The sequence below is a fragment of the Eucyclogobius newberryi genome, unplaced genomic scaffold (genome assembly GCF_026437365.1).
Source record: "Eucyclogobius newberryi isolate DKJ021-1_F unplaced genomic scaffold, fEucNew1.0.hap1 SCAF_1, whole genome shotgun sequence".
Classification (NCBI taxonomy): domain Eukaryota; kingdom Metazoa; phylum Chordata; class Actinopteri; order Gobiiformes; family Gobiidae; genus Eucyclogobius; species Eucyclogobius newberryi.
The window spans coordinates 5,843,820-5,867,256 of NW_027315723.1; the positions used below are offsets into that span (position 1 = coordinate 5,843,820).

The following is a 23,437-nucleotide window of genomic DNA, read 5'->3' on the forward strand; positions in this document are numbered from 1 at the left end:
GCAGGGGCCTCAGATCTAATTGCAGGGGCCTCAGATCTAATTGACACTTCAGAGCTTTTAACCTTCTTACAGTGCTATTGGTACCTCATATATGTTCCCAAAGTGTTTTTTGATTGACTCCTGCAGTCTTTAGCTAGAGAACAGTCTCTGTCCTTCCCCTCGGATGAGCAGACGGACAAGGCCTAATCCCCAGGATGAGTCAGCCGGGTGAGTGACGCAGCACGCTTCCCTGTTTCGGCCCATCCTCCAGAAAGCACTCTGTACCTGTAACACGGCCCCCTCCCCCCGGCCTCGAGAGGAACCGCGCCTATTGGCTTCATTAGTTAGCTTCGAACGCTATTTCTTTTGTTCCAACGCTGCTGCCGCTGACATGCGTCGCTGTGTCATGCGCTGTGCACCGGCGCACGCCTCTGTTTACACCCCACCGTCTCCATGCTAGGCTACGTCACGGGGTGGGCGGGGAACTCTCGCTGAGACTACATCACTGGTTTGGCGGGGTAGGCAGATCGCCCTTCGCGAGAGTGTGGGCGAATCTCAAACTAAGCAGTCTGCATTTCCGGATTTGTGAGTCCAAGATATGGATGTTATTTTATAACTATTATGTTATGGGTGTTGCACAACACTTATCAAATATATCCTTAGGATAGACTATGAAACAGGAAAAATAGCATAATGTAGCTCATTGGTGCTAACGGCTCCTCCTAAATGAAACTGCTAATATTGATCCAGCTGCTAGTGTTCTCTGCACTTGCACTCACATTCTATGGCGTTAGTTTAGGATGTAAACCAGGTCTAAACAAGAGCTAGACTGATATAGGGGCTGATATTTGCACTTTTTAGCGGATTGGCTATCACTCAAAGGCTGACACCAGTCCGTCCAGACAATACCAAAACATGAATTGTCTCATTTAGAGAGACCATAAACTTAAAAGCAAAGCCTCTAATCGCAGCATTTGGCGTGTGGAAATTGTTTTTCACAGACTTATATTGACATTTTAGGCCAACGTTACAAATAAAGCTTGGGCCGATGACCAATATTTGGCCAATATTTGTTGGTTGGTCATTTTAAACACTTTTGAATATTTTGAACAAAGAAATGTTGCTGTAAACTAATTCTTTATAATTTCCTTCTAAAATAAAGATCAATTTTTTTTTAAATATATGTAGAACCAGTTAGCACTCATAATACCCTTCATTTGGGAGGGAAAAAGTTGAATAGGGCTATTTACTTGTTTTGCCCTATGTTTAGGCAGGCTATAGGTTATAATATGATTTATGAGAGAAAAATTAGCCTTCACACTTTTCCATTCTGTGAATTTCCGGTTTTATTTAGATTATCAGTGTAAAAGTCTCTCTCTCACCATCGAGCTCTCCTCACCCGGGCTCACAGGGCAGTCCAGCTGCAGTGCAGTGTCTGCAGTCTTTCTGTAGCATTAACTGCAAGAGGAGCTCAGATGCAGTGCCGTGGTGCTGGCTGAGGCCTTTTCAGTGAAGTCGTCAAAATGAGATTAGACAAACTGGAAACAATATGAGGGAGGGTGAAAAGCATCCAGGGCTTTTTCAAAATCAAACCCATGTATTCACTCTACTAAGAACTGAAATGAACATGTTCCAAAACAGAAATGGTGCTTCCCATCTACACAGTTATCGCGTCTACACAGTTATCGCGTCTACACAGTGCTCCGTTCATCGCGTCAGTGGCACACTCTAACCAGACCGCTCCGGCACAGACCTTAATTAAAAGGGGTGTAATCCCCCTTTGTTGTAACTTCTAAAACAGTTGATGCCAGGATGATGCAGACGGTCAAAAGCTTTTGAGGTATCTAAAGTGGAGAGAAATGTTTTGGAGTTCGGCCTTGGGACTTTCTTAGACTCTTTTAGAGGGTTTATGCACATATCGTATGGATGTAATCCTTTTTATTATACTGTTTCTTGTTTTGAGCAGTGCATTGTATAGACACAAACTGAATTTATTAAAAATTCAGATCCTATAATTGATGTAAGTTTATACAGATGGGCCTCAAAATATTGTTGAGTTTATGGGCCATCGGTTGCTCAGCATTATTGTTAATGACTTCAGGCTGAACCAGGTCTCAACCCGAGTTTATTTGCAGTTGCCTCTTGGAGCTGTGGGTTAATCTGTCTGACAGCTGCTGAGATTAGAGCTGACGCGCCTCTAACCGGCTTAGACCGAACAACTGCTGCAAACTACACACTATATACACACACATAAACACCAATGTAAGACTCTAGTCTGGTTACACACTAATGTATAAGTGATAAGCATATAATAGTTCAACACACAGAAACCGGACATCATCAACTAGCAAATATTCAACACGCATAAACGCACACAACCCATGTTTTAATACACTTAATGCATATATAATTAACCATGCTGAATACAAACCTCCACTGAACACAAGCAGATCACACACTTAAAGCTGGCTTCAATATACAAGGAACCAACTCCCAAGACGTAACACAAGAGTCCACACAGGGCTCTGAGGTCAACAGCACAACCACAGAAAAGAGCAACTGTGTGAAAACAGATGCGGGACTGAGCAAAAGACAGAGCCGGAATTTAACCTATATACCGGGGTTACTTACCACAATGTTCTCGCTGGGCTGAGGTTGTAGGATGGTGGTGGGACAAACTGTGGGGCGAGCGAGAAGTGCTTAAAAAAAATTTTGCGTGCGCCATGCTCGCTCGCATGGTGATCTTAAGATCGCCGTGCGAGCGCCGCGGTGATCTTAATACCTGGCGGTGACCAGCCGAAGCATGGCGGCCCGCCATGCTAAAACCCCTCAGCGAGAACACTGCCACATGTACCGTAAATCAAAAAGAGGGTTGCAGTTGTATTGACTGCATTTAAGTACAATTACTCCCTCTGCAATCAACAAAATATCAAGTTCATATCATGACTATGGGCTAAATCAGGTCTAAATGGATCTGGGTTGAGGACCAAATGGAAACCACACAAGACTGCACTTGAAAAATGCATCTGATTTCCAGTTAAAAGAATGATTTTTTTTGTCAATTCAAAACTCAAGCGACTGTTGGTCCCTTTTTTTAAAAATGCGCATGTGCACACTCACCCCCCACCCTCCTGTTGTTTCCAAGACACCGCCTACCATCAAACGTTGTGTAAATTAATTTACATATTGAATCTAAAATATGAACCTGTGGCGCGCAGAGCTCACTGAACGACTTGTGGCACTTTAGTTTCACAAGCACAACAGAGAGAGCGGCGTGTTTTAAACTCACGAGTGTGACTTGAAAGATTTTTGTTGTGTGAAAGAGCACGGTGTCTTGAGCTGCAACTCTACAGACAACCTGCAGCACCAGCACAGTGCGCCTCCAGCCCCTGCGCCCCTGCCCCGCCGCCACACTCGCGGACTCCGTGCTCTTTCACACAACAAACTGCAGACTGCCACTGCTTTGTTGTTTTTGGGGTGTTTTTTTTGTATTTGGATTGTTTGGATTCCCAAAAGTTCTTCATTGCCGCGATGCGCTCTCTCTCTGTAAACAGAACAGGAGAACAGCAAGCGATCCATGCACAATCTACAAATGATTCGCTGTCACAATAAGTAATCCCTCGTTTGTCCAGGAGTGTTTTATCATAGAAAAATATCCAGTTGTAGTCTTCATGTAGACCTCTTTTTCAAAAACAGTGTCCAGCTGACTACAGCTTGATATTTTTCACCGTCACAATATTTAACACAACATTGTTATGCAAATTTAAAGGTGTTTTAATGAAGTGGTTGCATTTGCCTGATGAAGGCCCAGTTGCCTCTCCACCTGTAAATAAATTTCACTTGCAAGTTGACAGTGTGCAGGATTTCCCCCCCTAGTACATTTAGCGTCACGTATGTTTCCTACGCACCTGCTACAGAATCTGATGTGCGGACCACCGTCCTGATATCAATTAAGTGCTTTTATAAATGCTCAAGTCAATGTTCATTCAGAAGTGCTCGACAGGCATTAAGCAATTTAGATCTATCTTTCTAAGGTCTATTTGGGCAACAATCTTCTAAACGTCCTTGTATTTGTAGAATGCAGTAGTATGCAAATCGCAGTAGTATTCTGTTTTTAAAACACCGCAGTTATTTTGACTATGAAGTCAAAATTCAGATTTACCCCATAAATACTCTAATTTAGTTAATTGACTAAACGGCTAAAGGTCTACTACCCAAGTTAAGTTATTTTAGTAGCTGTCCGCTGATTAGTCACAATTATCCTGATTAATTCTTACCTGTCACTCTTTTTCCACTCTGTCCTTCCCTTTACCAGACAGACTAAAGAGGGAAGGATTAGTGGCCTTGTGTTTTTTCATCTGAGGTTGCTACCCTTTATTTACCCTGGAAATCCCCCGTTGTGACTGAACTAGACTAGGACTGAAACAAGTGTAACTCATTCAGAACAAGGCATCTCAACTTTGAAACTATGTGCATATGTTACAATTGTAGCAGTAGTTGTAGTACTTTTAAATACTTGTTTCTGCTTGGCTCCTGTAGCCTCCAGAACAAAGAAAAGTGAATCCAGAGAAAGGCCCGGCTCAGGTTCAGGAAACTCGACCTGAGCGTTATTATGAACAGTTCATGTAACTACTGCAGGACCTGAGTGTTGTGGTACTGCAGACTTCTACCATTACTACTGCAGGACAGAACTATTTTACTACAAATAATACTACTACAGCTTGATAAACAATATTATTGCGCATGGTGTTTGATCATTCAAGGCTATAATATCTAATTATAACTCAACATTTAAAAGAACTTTATAGCTTTAATAAGTTATTCTTTCAGGTCCAGCTTGAAAACGGCCGCAAGCCAAAGACTTTTATATTAAAATGCATAATTTTCACCCTTTTTCACAATACCAATTTATTCTGATAGTCAGTCAGATAGTTTGTAGCCGAGTGTGAAGCGGCTGTGATGAGAACCAGCACCTCCAAATCCGAGGCCATGGTTCTCAACCGGAAAAAAGTGGCTTGCCCTCTCCAGGTGGGTGGGGAGTCCTTGCCCCAAGTGGAGGAGTTCAAGTATCTCGTGGTCTTGTTCACGAGTGAGGGAGGATGGAGCATCAGATTGCTGTATCAGAGTTTTGTGGTGAAGGAGTCGAAAGGCAAAGCTCTTGATTTACCGGTCAGTCTATGTTCCTACCCTCACCTATGATCATGAGCTTCGGTTAATGACCGAAAGTACAAGATGCAAGCTGTCGAAATGAGTTTCCTCCGCCGGGACCTGGGCGATCCCTTAGAGATGGGGTGAGGAGCTCAGTCACGCAAGGAGGAGCTCAGAGTAGAGCCGCTGCTCCTCCACGTGGAGAGGAGCCAGCTGGGGTGCGTCAGACATCTGTTCCGGATGCCTCCTGGGCGCCTCCCCCCCCCTCCCCGGCGGAGCGGGAAGAAGTGTCTGGGGTAGGGCTGGGTATTGCCAAGACCCTCGCGATACGATACGTACCCCGATACAGGGGTCACAATACTAATGTGTATCCCAGTACTTGTACATTCCGATACATTTCCCTCATTACGATGCGTATCCCGATACATTGTTGAAAAAAGGGTCTTAAAAATGTACCAAATGGGTAATGTTTTTACTCTGGATAAGAAAATGTATGAAATTTCATGTTCAACCACAAAGCACTTATTTATAAATCATTTATGCTCTAATAACTCCATATATCCAACCAACTGATCCAAATAGATAAGGAACACATTCTAGTAAAGTATTGCATGGTCTGAACATGCTGCAGCAGCATCTTCTGCACAGATCAGCTCTGATCAGGTCCACAGCTCCTTCTCACCTCGACCCAGAGGAGCGCAGCACAAACAGCAGATCAGAAGTACTATTCCACCTCGTTTAAAGCCTACGGGTATCAAACATCTTTAAAAAAAAAAAAAAAAAAAAAAATATATATATATATATATATATATATATTTTTTTTTTTTTTTTTTTTTTTTTTTAAATAAAAAAATATTGATAGTCACACAGGAGGAGCTCAGAGTAGAGCCGGAGTCCATGACGATATATTGCAGACTCAATATTCAACCCTAGTCTGGGCAGTGGGAAGTCTGGGAGTCTTAGACTGCTGCCCCGCGACCCGGCCCCGGATAAGCCGAAAAAGTTGGATGGAATAATGGTTTTAAAATTAATTGAAATATTGTAGTGCTTTTTAACGTTTATTTGAAGTAGAATATAAAGCAGGGCTGTTTGAATTAGAATTCTACTTTTGCACTGACACAATGTCAGACACACACTAGACTCTGTGACTGACTCTTCTGGTTAGGGTTAACCCTAACCTCATCTTATTCACACACACGCTCTAAATATGAGGCATTTCTGTCCTCTCCTCTCAAAGGAGCATTACATGCTCGCTCACCTCTCCCGTCTCTCGTTGCTCTAATTAAGTGGAAAACTTCAATGTTGCAAAGCAATCAGCCTGTGCACCGCTTATTTCTTATATAATCAGTTAATGACCGACACCACGAGTCACGACTGATCTCCCGCGCTGTGAATGCCTGACATGTGGAACCTTTGAAAGTCCCGTCGTTAAGTCCAAAGGTTGGCGTCAGAGGCTCCGTGCTCAGGTCTGGACGGGACGGGCCTTGTGTCATGGCCTCAATGGTCGTCATTGTGACAGGCCTACTACAGTCACTGTACTACTGATATGCCGCTTCATACACAATTATAGCTACTTCTTCTATTACAAATACTTCACTCCAGCTGGGACCATCGAGAGAAGGTTTCTCAGACCTTGTGGGGGCAATCTCAGCCTAAAACCTGCACAATAATCCTGTGCTACTCTTGACCAGGATCCTGGCTCGAATCTGGAGAATGGTCCCTTTGCAACCATTGTGTACTACATTTGTTGACTAAGGACACCTTTAAGTTGTCATTTAAGTCCAGTGTAGGACTGTAAGGTGTAATGTAAACAGACTTTTAAACGCATTATAAAAATGTTTTCGAACAAAGACAGTGACATTATTTAATTCAGAATGGAAAATCACATTAAACAATACACTTTATTTATAGATTTATGAATATCTAGAAGCCTTCAGAAAAGTTATTTTTAAAATGTTCTGTTTTTTTCTGTTTATTTTGATAAGCTAAATGCACTGTAGAAATTGTTGTTTAACCAGTCGACTGCTAAAATGATGCAGCCCTAGTCCACAGTGATGAAATGTGTCAAACTGAGTGAAAGTGTCTCATGTGAAATGAATGAGTTTAGTGATGAGCTGCAAACTCCTTGTTTTATTCATGTGTGGAGATTATCACTGGACACGGATTAAACAGAGGGAGAGAATGGGAGTAGAAAGAGGGAGAGGGAAGAGGGGGCTGTGCAATTAATAAAATTGTTATTGGATTAACACAAAAGTTTCATTCATCAGCCGGGGTCTTTTTAATGCACAGGTCCACAGCCAATCTTCTGTCAGGAAAAGCATGTGACATGGACTATGGGAAATATAATTGTTGTTTATCACTATGAGGAAAAATGAGTGTGAGAGGCATTGATGGTCCAAAACTTAAGCCCATTATCTCAGGTTGGTCTTGTTATTACACCTTTGCAAAGTCTAACTTCCTGTGTGTCTTCGCCCTCTCCTCTCACTTCCTGTTTGTGGTCGGCTCTTTCTGCTTTTCTCCTCTCGTTTTGAGTTTATCTGCTCTCTACGGCTCTACAGGGCTTTACATAAACTCTGTAACAAGTTGTATGAATCCACATCAACTGGAGAAGTATTGAAATATTGATACAAATTCAAGCTGCGATGATTTATTGGAATAATCGTAATTAATTGACAACAAAAATACCAATTGACAGTGATTAAAATAGTCAGTGATTGTCTAGACCAGAGCTTCTCAAAGTGTGGGGTGCGCACATTTGGTGGTCTGCAGAGCCGTGTCACCTTTTTCTTCGCTCACCTCTTTCTCTCCTCTTTCTCCCTCCTCTGTCTCTCCTCTGTCACTCCTCCTTTGTCTCTCCTCTGTCACTCCTCCTTTGTCTCTCCTCTGTCACTCCTCCTTTGTCCCTCCTCCGTCCCCCCTCTGACCTTCCTCTGTCCCTCCGTGTCTGCTTCTTTCCTGGTTTCTTTCATGCTAGTCTCCTCACTCCCCTTTTCGTGTCTAACTTTTAATCTTGACATCATTTGGCGATATAAACATCTGTAAAGTATGCGATGAGAGGGTGTGTGCATTCACTTCCTTCAGCGGGTCAGCTCTCGGTCTGTGCGACGACGTGGACCTGCAGTGGTAAAAGTGAACCACAGAACAGCCAGAGGGGAGAGAGCACGCAGAGAGACTCATATTTGTAGAGCAATGAGACTGTGTTGCCATTTCTTCGTAGCTTCAAAGCACAAACCAAACTCAGTCCGTGAATAAGACACAAAATAGCCGTGGATACATTTTTTATTTCCCATGGGGGGCGTGCCAGAAAAAGTTCTGATCTATTCTGTACAGACTTTATACCAGAAGAGGTTCTATCACAAAGACACGGCACCAAAATGGTTTAACGCAAAACTGCAATTTATTTATTATTATTTTTGATTCATTTTGTGGTTCATTCGTGTTTTGTGCAATACTTAAGACATTTGACATCTGATGCATTGTGAAAATATGATAATCGTCAAGTTGTCATTTTGATTTAATTTCAAATAAAGATTGAGCTGCTTTGCTGACTGTTGCTTCTCTTGTGTCTTGCAGATAAATGTGCGCGTCACCACCATGGACGCAGAACTGGAGTTTGCCATCCAGCCCAACACCACAGGCAAGCAGCTGTTTGACCAGGTACGACACACACGGACACACTCAGACCTACAGGGACACACTCAGACCTACAGGGACCCACACAGACCCACACGGACCTACACGGATAAGCCTGGTTCTTGTATTCACCTTCTTTCGGAAGTTGGCCTGAGCGCTGCCATCTGAGTTAATCCTTCTTCCGGTTCTATTAGTTATAAAGCTGTCGACCTTGAGAGGGGGAAAAAAAATCCATTTTCTGGCCCAGGGAATCGGCTCATGGTTGACTTGTTGGTCACATGAACATTGGACATTATCTGCTTAATGGTGTGTTTAAGCAGTGAGACTTTTCCCTCATTCTCCATTCAAACCAACAGAATTCCCACAGAAGTGCGTTTATCACTGAAGTGCTGATCCGTAGCAATAAAGAGGCAAAAGTTGGCAGGGCAGAATAAGGTCAATAGACCCTTTGGGCTTCTGTTTTTGGGACGTCGCTACAAAATTCTGAGCACTTTGATAACAACAGCTGTAAACGGATTAAAACATGATACAAAACCTTCAATAAGCATTAAACAAGGAGCAGCCGTGCTTTATGCAGTTTTAACACACGATGTAAAAATACAATAACATTTACTTACGGTACTTTTCACGACATTACTATGGTTGAGCCAAAGGTTGTAAATATTCATGTTTTTTGTGTGTGTTTTTTTTCAGGTGGTGAAGACGGTGGGCCTAAGGGAGGTGTGGTTCTTTGGGCTTCAGTACGTCGACAGTAAAGGCTACGTTACATGGCTCAAACTCAACAAAAAGGTTTGTGCTCTACACTTGACTCTTTAAAACCTGTCGCTCTATTACTACTACTACTTCTGCTCACAAGGACGCCATATCTATGATCTTATATCAACGTGGTCCTTTTTTAGCCCCATTTTAGATTTTGTGTGCGTTTGTCAGTTACTGTCAAGCTCCGATTAGCCTTGAATTAGTCCTGGTTTAGGGCCTAGTTTAGTGTTACTGCAGACCCAGTTTAATCTTGTTTAGGCTCTTGATTAGTCCTGGTTTAGGGCCTAGTTTAGTGTTACTACAGACCCAGTTTAATCTTGTTTAGGGTCTTGATTAGTCCTGGTTTAGGGCCTAGTTTAGTGTTACTACAGACCCAGTTTAATCTTGTTTAGGGTCTTGATTAGTCCTGGTTTAGGGCCTAGTTTAGTGTTACTGCATACACAGTTTAATCTTGTTTAGGGTCTTTATTAGTCCTGGTTTAGGGCCTAGTTTATTGTTACTGCAGACCCAGTTTAATCTTGTTTAGGGTCTTGATTAGTCCTGGTTTAGGGCCTAGTTTAGTGTTACTGCATACACAGTTTAATCTTGTTTAGGGTCTTTATTAGTCCTGGTTTAGGGCCTAGTTTAGTGTTACTGCAGACCCAGTTTAATCTTGTTTAGGGTCTTTATTAGTCCTGGTTTAGGGCCTAGTTTAGTGTTACTGCAGACAGTTTAATCTTGTTTAGGGTCTTTATTAGTCCTGGTTTAGGGCCTAGTTTAGTGTTACTGCAGACCCAGTTTAATCTTGTTTAGGGTCTTGATTAGTCCTGGTTTAGGGCCTAGTTTAGTGTTACTACAGACCCAGTTTAATCTTGTTTAGGGTCTTGATTAGTCCTGGTTTAGGGCCTAGTTTAGTGTTACTGCATACACAGTTTAATCTTGTTTAGGGTCTTTATTAGTCCTGGTTTAGGGCCTAGTTTAGTGTTACTGCAGACCCAGTTTAATCTTGTTTAGGGTCTTTATTAGTCCTGGTTTAGGGCCTAATTTAGTGTTACTGCAGATCCAGTTTAATCTTGTTTAGGGTCTTGATTAGTCCTGGTTTAGGGCCTAGTTTAGTGTTCCTGCAGACACAGTTTAATCTTGTTTAGGGTCTTTATTAGTCCTGGTTTAGGGCCTAGTTTAGTGTTACTGCAGACCCAGTTTAATCTTGTTTAGGGTCTTGATTAGTCCTGGTTTAGGGCCTAGTTTAGTGTTACTGCAGACAGTTTAATCTTGTTTAGGGTCTTTATTAGTCCTGGTTTAGGGCCTAGTTTAGTGTTACTGCAGACCCAGTTTAATCTTGTTTAGGGTCTTGATTAGTCCTGGTTTAGGGCCTAGTTTAGTGTTACTGCAGACCCAGTTTAATCTTGTTTAGGGTCTTTATTAGTCCTGGTTTAGGGCCTAGTTTAGTGTTACTGCAGACAGTTTAATCTTGTTTAGGGTCTTTATTAGTCCTGGTTTAGGGCCTAGTTTAGTGTTACTGCAGACCCAGTTTAATCTTGTTTAGGGTCTTGATTAGTCCTGGTTTAGGGCCTAGTTTAGTGTTACTACAGACCCAGTTTAATCTTGTTTAGGGTCTTGATTAGTCCTGGTTTAGGGCCTAGTTTAGTGTTACTGCAGACCCAGTTTAATCTTGTTTAGGGTCTTTATTAGTCCTGGTTTAGGGCCTAATTTAGTGTTACTGCAGATCCAGTTTAATCTTGTTTAGGGTCTTGATTAGTCCTGGTTTAGGGCCTAGTTTAGTGTTCCTGCAGACACAGTTTAATCTTGTTTAGGGTCTTTATTAGTCCTGGTTTAGGGCCTAGTTTAGTGTTACTGCAGACCCAGTTTAATCTTGTTTAGGGTCTTGATTAGTCCTGGTTTAGGGCCTAGTTTAGTGTTACTGCAGACAGTTTAATCTTGTTTAGGGTCTTTATTAGTCCTGGTTTAGGGCCTAGTTTAGTGTTACTGCAGACCCAGTTTAATCTTGTTTAGGGTCTTGATTAGTCCTGGTTTAGGGCCTAGTTTAGTGTTACTGCAGACCCAGTTTAATCTTGTTTAGGGTCTTGATTAGTCCTGGTTTAGGGCCTAGTTTAGTGTTACTGCAGACCCAGTTTAATCTTGTTTAGGGTCTTGATTAGTCCTGGTTTAGGGCCTAGTTTAGTGTTACTGCAGACCCAGTTTAATCTTGTTTAGGGTCTTGATTAGTCCTGGTTTAGGGCCTAGTTTAGTGTTACTACAGACCCAGTTTAATCTTGTTTAGGGTCTTGATTAGTCCTGGTTTAGGGCCTAGTTTAGTGTTACTGCATACACAGTTTAATCTTGTTTAGGGTCTTGATTAGTCCTGGTTTAGGGCCTAGTTTAGTGTTACTGCATACACAGTTTAATCTTGTTTAGGGTTTTTGACTAGTCCTGGTTTAGCTCTGCTTTAGCCGCCTTTATTTCTTGTTCAGTCCTCATTTGAGTCCTGCTCGTGTGAGCCCTGGTTCAGTCCTGCTTTAATTACATGCTCGTATGTTTTGACAATAGCTCTTTGTTTGGACGCTCTGTGATACAGCGCTGAAATGTCCACACGTGTTGAGTAACTTTGCTCTGAGGCTAATCTTTTTCTTTCTTCCTTCTTCCCCTCCTTTTTCCTTGTTTTCAGGTGACGCAGCAGGACGTGAAGAAGGAAAACCCTCTGCAGTTCAAATTCAGAGCAAAGTTTTTCCCCGAAGACGTGTCTGAGGAGCTGATCCAGGAGATCACGCAGAGACTGTTCTTCCTGCAGGTAAAGCCCAGAGTGAGGGGGGTAGACTGGGTGGAGAATGAGCTCAAGACCCCTCTGTAGCGCCCCTGGTGGTCCACAGGAGAAAACAGAAAATCCACAAATGTTTTTCCAGATCATTTCTATCAGTGACAAGCTCCATTATCCCACTATATGTATCCAAGCACAACATCTGCAGATTGACTAGAGACTGATCTGCTCCATCTGAGTTAGTTAAAGTAAAACACTTTTCTTCCTTGTCGCTGTGGAGATATTAGGACTGCAACTAATACTATTTTTTGTAGTCTACTAATCAGTAGTGATTTGACATTCAATAATGCCTCGTGTTTAGAGCCTGTATTTTCGATTGTTTTAATCGTGAATTAGTGAACCTCTAGAAAAAGTGAGGCTTGTAACACAAAGTATAAATGAGACCCCTGAACTGTAACTTGGCCTGGTCTTCATGGAGATGGAGAAGTTAAATGCCATACTGTGTAACATTCAATGCAAAGCAATAACGCCTCCTTTTGCCTTTAGTTGATAAACAGATAAATCTGTCACTGCTTTATTATTATTACTGCTTATTTTGTTGTGATTTATAAAGATGTATAAAGACTACAGCAACAGAGAAAGCATCTTTGATTATGTGGGAGTTTATTCTAGTTTATTACATACACTTCTATGCAGTTTATTTGTACTTTTCTCTGTAAAGAGTTGTTTTTGAGGCTGTGATCTTGAGTTCAGTGTAGGTCTCAACATGGATACACTACAGCGTTTCCCCGAGGTTTACTGCTTTGTCAGGGGAGGTTTGGCCGAGTTTGTGCTCATGCGGGCTGTAGGGGAACAATATAGGCTTGTAGCTTTATAGTTATTTGCGTTATTTTTTACATTTCCATAAAACAAGTACTCAAATACATTAATTTAATATTTTCTGCACAGCTTTATCTAAACTGCCAGATGTCACTTGCATTTTGTCAACCACAAATTGCCAGTAAGCATTAATATTGATTCAAATACTAACCACTCACTCTAGTTTAACTTACTCTTGAGCTGGGACAATTTCTGCATCCGTCCCATGGATATCAGTGTCATGTTTACAAAAAGCATGTCCATGGAGACACAAAACACTGACCACATCAGACTGGATTAGGTGGCAAAGCATGAGAGAAAATACAGATTTGTATGAAACCGGCCGTCTCTTATGCAGTACCAGAACAGATTAAGGACAGACAATTTGACGATTGTTGAGTAGCGCTGCATAATTTGATTGACGGGGCGAGGCACCCTGCAGTGGTTGGGGAAACACTGCACAGAGCATTAGTTTTTGCTGGTGCCTCGCCTTCTTTAAGTCTATTTAATCAATGCACAAGGCCTGTCTTCAGTCGCCCAGAAAAGTTACATGGTAAACATTTAATCACTGCAGAGCTACACGAGGATGGGAGGGCATCTGGTCTAACTCTCTTGTTTTCAGGTGAAGGAGGCGATCTTGAATGATGAGAACTACTGCCCTCCGGAGACAGCAGTGTTGTTGGCGTCTTACGCGGTTCAGGCCAAATACGGAGATTACAGCAAAGACGTCCACAAGCCGGGCTACCTGACACACGACCGCCTGCTGCCACAGAGGTGAGCACACGGTTCAACATCTGCACTGGCCGACGGGCTGTGGTGTTCTGACATCACAACATCCTATAATCGCACAGTTTAAATGAGCCGGAGAAAAGTCAGAGTTCCAGGGCTGTTCAGATAAGATATTCCTTTATTGTCCCACATGGGGAAATTTCATTGGTGCAACGCAGGTAGATACAGAAGAACAGATCACTTATAGGAAGTCTGAAAAACACTTTCAGTAGAAGATCTCCTATAAATAAATAAAAACTCCCATAGACAAATAAATAAATAAATACCATTGCATGTGATCCCGACAGTAATTGCACATGAATATGTGTCACGACAGCACATAGATTGCACATTGTAGGTGTTTTGACCTGGTTTATGGTTCATATCTCAGTAATTAAACAGACTGCATTCAAATTCCTTCCCAACAGATTGATTCTATTGAATGGAGTATTAATTTTTTTGGCATCGTGTTTTGCAGAGTCCTGGAGCAGCACAAACTGACCAAAGAGCAATGGGAGGACCGGATACAGACGTGGCACGAGGAGCACAGAAGCATGCTCAGGTAGAACAGGACGGTCTTAAACATCCACTGCGCAACTGGTCTGTCAGAGATGTCAGATTGTAAACAGTCAAAAACCCTGTGTAGTTCACAAAAACAGTGGAACGTTTAGTTAAAGTCTGAAAATCCCACTCACTCAGAAGATGAGCCTTAAAAGTGCATGAGTCTGGTCATGTTTACTGTTTCGAAATTATACTTGATGATACTCCACTCACAATTTCGCTTTGATTGGTCTGTTCGATGAAAATAATAATAATTAAAAAATGTTTGAAATGATTTTTTTCAATACTATGGGTTTGATAAGAAGCACATCACAAAGAGTGGCGGGAGTGTGGCCCTGACTCGGTGCTTTCTCTTAAACAAGTGAGCACCCACTCAGTGCCACACACCATTACTGACACAGGATCTGCTTGTTTTACCCGTCCAATAAAACTCCAAAACTTCATCGCCGCCGACAACCAACTCTTTTGCGTTTTGGCACAGCCCTACGCCTCAAACTCTTTTCCATCATTGTGACACTAAAACTAAATGCTGCCATTCTTTTCTTTCCAGAGAGGACTCGATGATGGAGTACCTGAAGATTGCACAGGACCTGGAGATGTACGGGGTCAACTACTTTGAGATTAAGAACAAGAAAGGGACGCAGCTGTGGCTCGGAGTGGACGCGCTCGGACTGAACATATATGAACACGAGGACAAGTAAGAACTGAACCAGGACCAGGGACTGAACCAGGACTAAAACGAGAATGAAACCAGACCATGGCTTTGAGTGGACACGCTGCCACTGAATACATGTAAGGACAAGACCCAAACTGGGGACTGGAACCGGGGAGACTAGACCAGTGCCAAACTAGGACTAGACCGGGGACGATCTTGGTGTCGCATCTCTTCAATTAATTTCCAGAACCGTACCAGAACTATCATGAATCAGAAAAATATGTTCCTGAAATGGCGGCTGTGCTGCAAAGTTCCTGATGTGTTTTCCATCGCTGCAGCAGAAGCAGCAGAAGCCTCAGAAGAGACATAAAACTCTTCTGCTCAAAACATCTCCATTTAGAGGAGGTGCTGTAAACTGTTGGAAACTTTGCTTTTGGTTTTTAGCTTAACACAAAGCTCTTCACTTCGGTCCTTGTGCCCTCTGCTGGCTTTTGGGAACACGTTTGATTTCGCTTATGACTTTTTTATTTTGAAAAAAATTCAGACTAATGCGGTAAATAGCTATAGCAGAATATGTCTCCTTTTAAGGGACCCAGACCAGGACCGAATGGACTCGACCGGAAACAAGTTATTGAGTGTGGCTCCCTCTAGTGGCGGACACAGTTTTGCCTGTTATAAAGACTAAACGCTTAGTAAATTACTATTCTACTTTTGCTATGAGATACTTGTATTAAAAATGAGTACTACTTTTCTGTTTTTAGGTTAACGCCAAAGATTGGTTTCCCCTGGAGCGAAATAAGAAATATTTCATTTAACGACAAAAAGTTCACCATCAAACCTATTGATAAGAAAGCACCGGTATGTAACCTTAATACTATTTTTTAGTGGTCTATATCTGCTCCTCTTACAGTAAACTCAAAAACTATTAATATTTGTATTATTTGCATTTGTCTGTAGGATTTCGTGTTCTATGCCCCTCGTCTGCGCATAAACAAACGGATCCTGTCGCTGTGCATGGGGAACCACGAGCTGTACATGAGGAGGAGGAAGCCGGACACTATAGAAGTCCAGCAGATGAAGGCTCAGGCGCGAGAGGAGAAGCACCACAAGCAGATGGAGAGGTTCCATTGATTCTCTCAATTCTTATACTGAGGAGGGGAAAGGGATAATCAAGCCCTCGAAGGTTTAACCAGGGCTAAACCAGAAATCGTGACTAAACGAGATCTAGACTTAAACCGGGTTAAAAATCTTCCCAATCCAGGAAGAGACAATAAAAACAAATTAGATTAGATGGATTAGATTTGGATTAGTCTCGTTTCAACTGATGCACGCCAGGTTTAGTTCTGGTTTAGTCCTTATTTCGACCTGCTTTAACTTCAGTTTGACTTCTATTCCCAGAGCTCAGCTGGAGAACGAGAAGAAAAAGCGCGAAGTGGCCGAGAAAGAGAAGGAGAGAATCGAGAGAGAGAAGGAAGAACTGATGGAGCGACTCAGACAGATAGAAGAGCAGACCATGAAGGCCCAGAAAGGTACGGGACGGGAGGGCATCTGGCATTCGGGGAGGGCATCTGGCACTCGAGGAGGGCCGCCGACTTAAACCCTGTGCTTTTCCAGAGCTGGAGGAGCAGACGCGAAAGGCACTGGAGCTGGAGCAGGAGAGAAGGAGAGCGCGAGAAGAAGCCGAGCGTCTGGAGAGAGACAGACGAGCCGCAGAAGAGGCCAAATCTGAGCTCGCCAAACAAGCTGCCGACCAGCAGAAGAACCAAGAGACTCTGGTGAGGAAATGCTACTAAAGCACTTTACTCCATCCAGCAAGGTAGAAAAAGCTTCAGTTGTAGTCATCTGGACTCAGTTTGAAAAAATAGATGTTTCGACTCTCATCCAAGAGTCATTGTCAATAACAGAATTTAGGTCGAGAACTCCGATATTAATACTGTTCTGTGGTAAGACCCGCCCATTGGGAGGAGCCTTCCTGAAGTAGAAAGAGTTGTTTGTTTCAACAGAAACTCCCCCCTTGTATCTACCGAGCTAGCCTATTCAGAATCTTAATGGGCTATTAGAAACCTCTTTGTCTTTGTGAGACCCTGGCTCAACCACCCTGAGTACCTGATTAGCATCTGAATGTCCATTACCTTTCCAGGGGTTCAGAATCCCATTATAAATAACAGGAAGATGAAACCTAAGCCCTCCATTTCTGTTTAAAGAAGGTCTTTCTTTTTTTAACAAAAATAGCTTCCTTGACTCCTCTTTCAAACCATCTTTTCTCCCTGCTTAAAACCTTCACCTCACCGTCTTCAAACGAGTGATTAGAGGCTTCAAGATGGAGATGCACGGCACTCTGAGGTCCTGAACTAGTATTTCTTCTGTGCTGATAGAGCCTCTTGTGTAGAGGCTGTTTCGTCTCACCTATGTAACGTTCTTTACAACTTTCTTCACTGCATTGGATCGAATAAACTACATTGCTCTGTTTTTGAGTCGGCAACTTGTCCTTTGGGTGAACCAGTTTTTGTCTTAAAGTGTTTCCTGGTTTAAAATAAACAGGGACTTCGTGTTGTCTAAAAATTCTCTGCAGTTTTTCCGACAGGCCAGACACATAAGGGATAGAAACACCCTTCCTTCTCTGTTCAGTTTCCCTTTTGTCCTGCTTCTTGGTTCTCTTCACTCTGTTGAGAGCCCAAGCGGGGTAACCACAGGCTGAGAGGGCATTTCGGACATGTTTTTCCTCTTTCTTCTTGCCCTCTGAGCTGGTGGGCACACCTTGAGCTCTGTGTTGTAAGGTTCTGATCACCCCCAGCTTGTGCTGTAGTGGGTGGTTGGAACCAAAGAGCAGATACTGGTCCGTGTGTGTAGGTTTCCTATATACTTCTATTTGGAGTTTCCCGTCCTCTCCTCTGATCGTGGAACAATCAAGAAAGGCCAAGCGATTCTCCTTAGCGTCTTCTCTTGTAAACCTAATATGTGGGTCCACAGCATTGCTGTGATCAGAGAAGATTTCCAGCTCTTGTTTCCATAGTGTGCAGCACAGATTCCATCACTTACAATGTGGCCAAGCATTTAACAACTATATTGGCTCCGCTTGTGGGGAATTCGGAACATCATGTGGAAAACACGCACAACTTTGTGGATAAAGTGAAACATCTCCAACTGGACCCAGATGACCTCATGGTTTCATATGATGTTGTGTCCCTGTTCACCTGCATCCCGACCACTGATGCAGTAGCAGCAGTGAGGATCAGACTGCAGGAAGACACCACCCTACAGGAAAGGACCAAACTGACACCTGAACACATATGTAAACTGTTGGACATCTGTCTGAACACCACTTACTTTCAATTCCGGGGACAATTTTACAGACAGATTCATGGCTGTGCCATGGGCTCGCCCGTCTCTCCCATAGTGGCCAACCTGTACATGGAGCACTTTGAGAAGAAGGCACTGTCCTCATTCTCAGGCATAGCTCCAAAACTGTGGCTCCGCTATGTCGATGATACTTTTGTAACAATCAAGAAACAAGAGCTGGAAACCTTCTCTGATCACATCAATGCTGTGGACCCACATATTAGGTTTACAAGAGAAGACGCTAAGGAGAATCGCTTGGCCTTTCTTGATTGTTCCACGATCAGAGGAGAGGACGGGAAACTCCAAATAGAAGTATATAGGAAACCTACACACACGGACCAGTATCTGCTCTTTGGTTCCAACCACCCACTACAGCACAAGCTGGGGGTGATCAGAACCTTACAACACAGAGCTCAAGGTGTGCCCACCAGCTCAGAGGGCAAGAAGAAAGAGGAAAAACATGTCCGAAATGCCCTCTCAGCCTGTGGTTACCCCGCTTGGGCTCTCAACAGAGTGAAGAGAACCAAGAAGCAGGACAAAAGGGAAACTGAACAGAGAAGGAAGGGTGTTTCTATCCCTTATGTGTCTGGCCTGTCGGAAAAACTGCAGAGAATTTTTAGACAACACGAAGTCCCTGTTTATTTTAAACCAGGAAACACTTTAAGACAAAAACTGGTTCACCCAAAGGACAAGTTGCCGACTCAAAAACAGAGCAATGTAGTTTATTCGATCCAATGCAGTGAAGAAAGTTGTAAAGAACGTTACATAGGTGAGACGAAACAGCCTCTACACAAGAGGCTCTATCAGCACAGAAGAAATACTAGTTCAGGACCTCAGAGCGCCGTGCATCTCCATCTTGAAGCCTCTAATCACTCGTTTGAAGACGGTGAGGTGAAGGTTTTAAGCAGGGAGAAAAGATGGTTTGAAAGAGGAGTCAAGGAAGCTATTTTTGTTAAAAAAGAAAGACCTTCTTTAAACAGAAATGGAGGGCTTAGGTTTCATCTTCCTGTTATTTATAATGGGATTCTGAACCCCTGGAAAGGTAATGGACATTCAGATGCTAATCAGGTACTCAGGGTGGTTGAGCCAGGGTCTCACAAAGACAAAGAGGTTTCTAATAGCCCATTAAGATTCTGAATAGGCTAGCTCGGTAGATACAAGGGGGAGTTTCTGTTGAAACAAACAACTCTTTCTACTTCAGGAAGGCTCCTCCCAATGGGCGGGTCTTACCACAGAACAGTATTAATATCGGAGTTCTCGACCTAAATTCTGTTATTGACAATGACTCTTGGATGAGAGTCGAAACGTCTATTTTTTCAAACTGAGTCCAGATGACTACAACTGAAGCTTTTTCTACTATGGAACACGCCTGGACGAATGAGGGATTACACCGACATATCCATCCAGCAAGGACAGACTGATAAACACACTGAAATATGACAACAAACCTTTAATTCATTCATGTTGTTGGCTTTGTTTTGGGTTTGTTTTAGCGTTAAGTACCTAAACTGTAGCTTCTTCTCTCTTTTCATCCATTCACGTCGATGCAGCCTCTCTGTTTTTGGCGCAAAGAGCCTCCATGCCTCCTTGGTTTCTTTCTGGGTCCTTAAATACAGTATATTCTCAAACATGTACAGTTTGCACAAATGACATTTGTATTTATTAGAATTTACTAAACGACACTGGTGAGGACTAGTACTGCACTCTCGCATACACTGCTGCTAACTTCCCCTAATAGAAGCTGTCATCAAACACCTGCTAAACCCCAGGCTCCACCAGCAAAGGACGGTTTTGAGGACGGGGCCATCATGCCACTAGCAGCTCATCTCTGACTGCAGATGTGGAGCATGGAATTATGGGGTTCAGGGGCAGCATTATGTGCCCCCCCCCACATGCTCTATCTTTAGTCTATACATTTAATTTCATTCCAGGACCCTTTCCTGAACTGGGCCCAGTACAATAACGTTTGTCTCACCTGTCTGTACTAACTCAAAGAGATACAGCCACCAGAAAATTGAATTATACGTTTATGACCCTTGAATTGAAAAAACACATTTTTTGAGTGTGCTGTGGCGCAGTGGTTTAAGACCATGCACATGTGGGTTTGTTTCCGGGCCTCAACCATTTTCCAGATGTCTATTTTCTCTCTCTTCACATTATTGTAATGTATTTATTCCGTATATGAACTACATTGATCTGAACGGTGTGTTTCAGGCGGCGGAGTTGGCAGAGTATACAGCAAAGATCGCTCTGCTCGAAGACGCCAAGAAGAAGAAGGAAGAGGAGGCCTCAGAATGGCAGCACAAGGTACAGAGCAGCAAATAAACCCACAGCCAACTCCACAACTAAACCACAACCTTCACATCCACTCTAACTCTGCTTTCATACACAGAGAGATCGTTTCAGCTCTAGTAACTCCTGTAAACAATATGACTAATGCGAGTCCCTATGATAACGGAGTCTCTATAATGGTAAATAAAAGATCTTATTTAACCTCCAACAAAGGTTTACATAGCTTATGTAAGCTACACTTTGTGCTGATCTTTGTTGTAGTAATTAAGTTGATCTCGTATGTGATGTGGGAGTCTCTCAACCAGCTCCCACTTCACAAGTTGTAATTACCAGTTTGAGCGGAGTTCCCCGGCATCTTTTCAAGTTGGTGGAGGGAAATATCCCTGTTACCAGTTGCTTGGAACACATCATAACTACACACTACAAACTATACCAACCAAACTACTAGTTAAACCAAACTACAACCTGCTGCTGTGTAAAAAAAAAAACCTACTCAGTGAAACTGTGCTGCCCCCTGCAGGCCATCTCAGCCCAAGAGGACCTGGAGAAGACGAAGGAGGAGCTGAAGACGGCTGTCGCGGTGGTTCCGGCTCAAACCGAGTCTGAACATGACGAGCAGGATGAGAACCACGCGGAGGCAAGCGCTGAGCTGTCCAACGAAGGAGTCAGCTATGTTGATCTGAGGAGCGAAGAGGCGCGGGTCACAGAGGCGCAGAAGAACGAGAGGGTCAAGAAACAACTGCAGGTGAGGATTGTTTACGGGGACTGGAGCGGAGGACTGGAGCGGAGGACTGGAGCGGAGGACTGGAGCGGAGGACTGGAGCGGAGGACTGGAGCGGAGGACTGGAGCGGAGGACTGGAGCGGAGGACTGGAGCGGGAGTCAATAGCTGTGTTCACACTTAGTAGACTTTGATTTTGTTCCTGTTCTAGTCCTAATTTAGTCATGGTCCAATCCAGGTTTAGTCTGAATTAATTCCATGTTGATTCTGTTTTGATGTGTGTGTGCAAGTCTCAGTAAAAACGAAATCACCCAAGATTTGAACACACATCTCACATATTTGACTACAATATAATAAACAAATTTAAAATCCCCATTTTGGTTCTACATCTCTCAATTCAATTGTAATTTTTTCTTATGTTAATTTTTCCCCCCAGACGCTGAGTACGGAGTTGGCCGATGCTCGAGATGAAACGAAGAAAACCCAAAACGATGTCCTTCACGCGGAGAACGTGAAAGCGGGACGAGACAAGTACAAGACGCTGAAGCAGATCCGCCAGGGCAACACCAAACAGCGCATAGATGAGTTTGAATCCATGTGATACAACACAGAGCATCGCATAGAACAAACCAAGTGATACTGATCAGGCTGCAGTGCGCAAACGAAGAGCCGCGCCATTTTGGACACACCCTAACGCCGCCATTTTGTAATTTTCTTTGTTCCTCAAACAAACCCATGGCCGTAATCTGCACAAGGCTAAACCTGGGGACTGGAACCTGGGGACTGGAACCTGGGGACTGGAACCTGGGGACTGGAACCTGGGGACTGGAACCTGGGGACTGGAACCTGGGGACTGGAACCTGGGGACTGGAACCTGGGGACGTCATTGCCCCATTTGGAACCCGGTCCACCGCCTTCATGAAACTAGTTTAAAACTCTTTAAACTCTTTGTTTATTCTGTGTTTAGTCACGGGGGCCTCAGTAGTGCTCAGTTTAAGTGAAGTTATGTCAGAGTTTGACTATTTCACACAGTTTATTCTCCGAAAGAGAAACTTAAGTGATTGTTTTAGTCAGACTTTTACTTTCTTTTGCGTTACTTACTGTTTTATGTTCATCAACCGTTAAAAAGGTTTGAATATGATGTACTTTGAGCAAGTATTTATCATGAAAACAGTTTAAAGAGGAAATTTAATTAAGTATGCTTTACTATAGCCACTTCAGCACTTGTGTTGGAATATCTGGGTATAAGCTTTTTTGAAAAACGGTTCCAAATGGGGCAGTGACGTGGTCTAGACCGGACCTGAGGACCTGCAGCCCCTCGGGTCTAGACCGGACCTGAGGACCTGCAGCCCCTCTCGGGTCTAGACCGGACCTGAGGACCTGCAGCCCCTCGGGTCTAGACCGGACCTGAGGACCTGCAGCCCCTCTCGGGTCTAGACCGGACCTGAGGACCTGCAGCCCCTCGGGTCTAGACCGGACCTGAGGACCTGCAGCCCCCCTCGGGTCTTTACCAGACCTAAGGACCTGCAGCCCCTCTGTGTGCCCCAGTCTCCCCTCAAAGATCCTGGGCACTCTCTCCGTCCAGCCCCTTCTTCTCGAGGCGTCTGTGGAGCTTCTTTGTGCCAAAGCGCCTGATGCCACTTCGAACAAACTTTAACAAAATTAATTGGGTTTTTTACATTGAACAAATTGCCATATATATATATATATATATATATATATATATATATATATATATATATATATATATATATATATATATATATATATATATATATATATATATATATATATATATATATATATATAAATTCTTTATTTTTGCTTCAGACTTCTGCTTTAGTTAACCGCCTGTCCTTGTTCTAGATTGTTTTAACGATTTTTAAGTTGTTATTAAAGTCAAATTTTCGTTATATATTTTCAAGATATGAAAGTCGGCTTTGGAAATTTAGAAATATCTATCAAATAAAACAGTATTTTAGAATTTAAAT

The 23,437-nt window shown here is 43.0% G+C and overlaps 1 protein-coding gene across 1 annotated transcript in view; it reads left to right on the top strand.

Annotated features, from left to right (window-relative positions):
• The window catches only part of LOC140360960 (radixin), a 35,104-nt gene extending 11,957 nt beyond the window's left edge, over nt 1–23,147 (top strand). Inside the window, exons 3-15 of the mRNA XM_072446512.1 lie at nt 8,701–8,784; nt 9,454–9,549; nt 12,164–12,286; nt 13,734–13,885; nt 14,358–14,441; nt 14,991–15,137; nt 15,857–15,953; nt 16,053–16,216; nt 16,494–16,624; nt 16,710–16,870; nt 20,649–20,741; nt 21,247–21,471; nt 21,883–23,147. Coding sequence (XP_072302613.1) covers nt 8,701–8,784; nt 9,454–9,549; nt 12,164–12,286; nt 13,734–13,885; nt 14,358–14,441; nt 14,991–15,137; nt 15,857–15,953; nt 16,053–16,216; nt 16,494–16,624; nt 16,710–16,870; nt 20,649–20,741; nt 21,247–21,471; nt 21,883–22,047 — 1,722 coding nt within the window. The 3' untranslated portion in view covers nt 22,048–23,147. The remainder of the gene's footprint in view (nt 1–8,700; nt 8,785–9,453; nt 9,550–12,163; nt 12,287–13,733; nt 13,886–14,357; nt 14,442–14,990; nt 15,138–15,856; nt 15,954–16,052; nt 16,217–16,493; nt 16,625–16,709; nt 16,871–20,648; nt 20,742–21,246; nt 21,472–21,882) is intronic.
• Nucleotides 23,148–23,437: the final 290 nt, after the last annotated feature.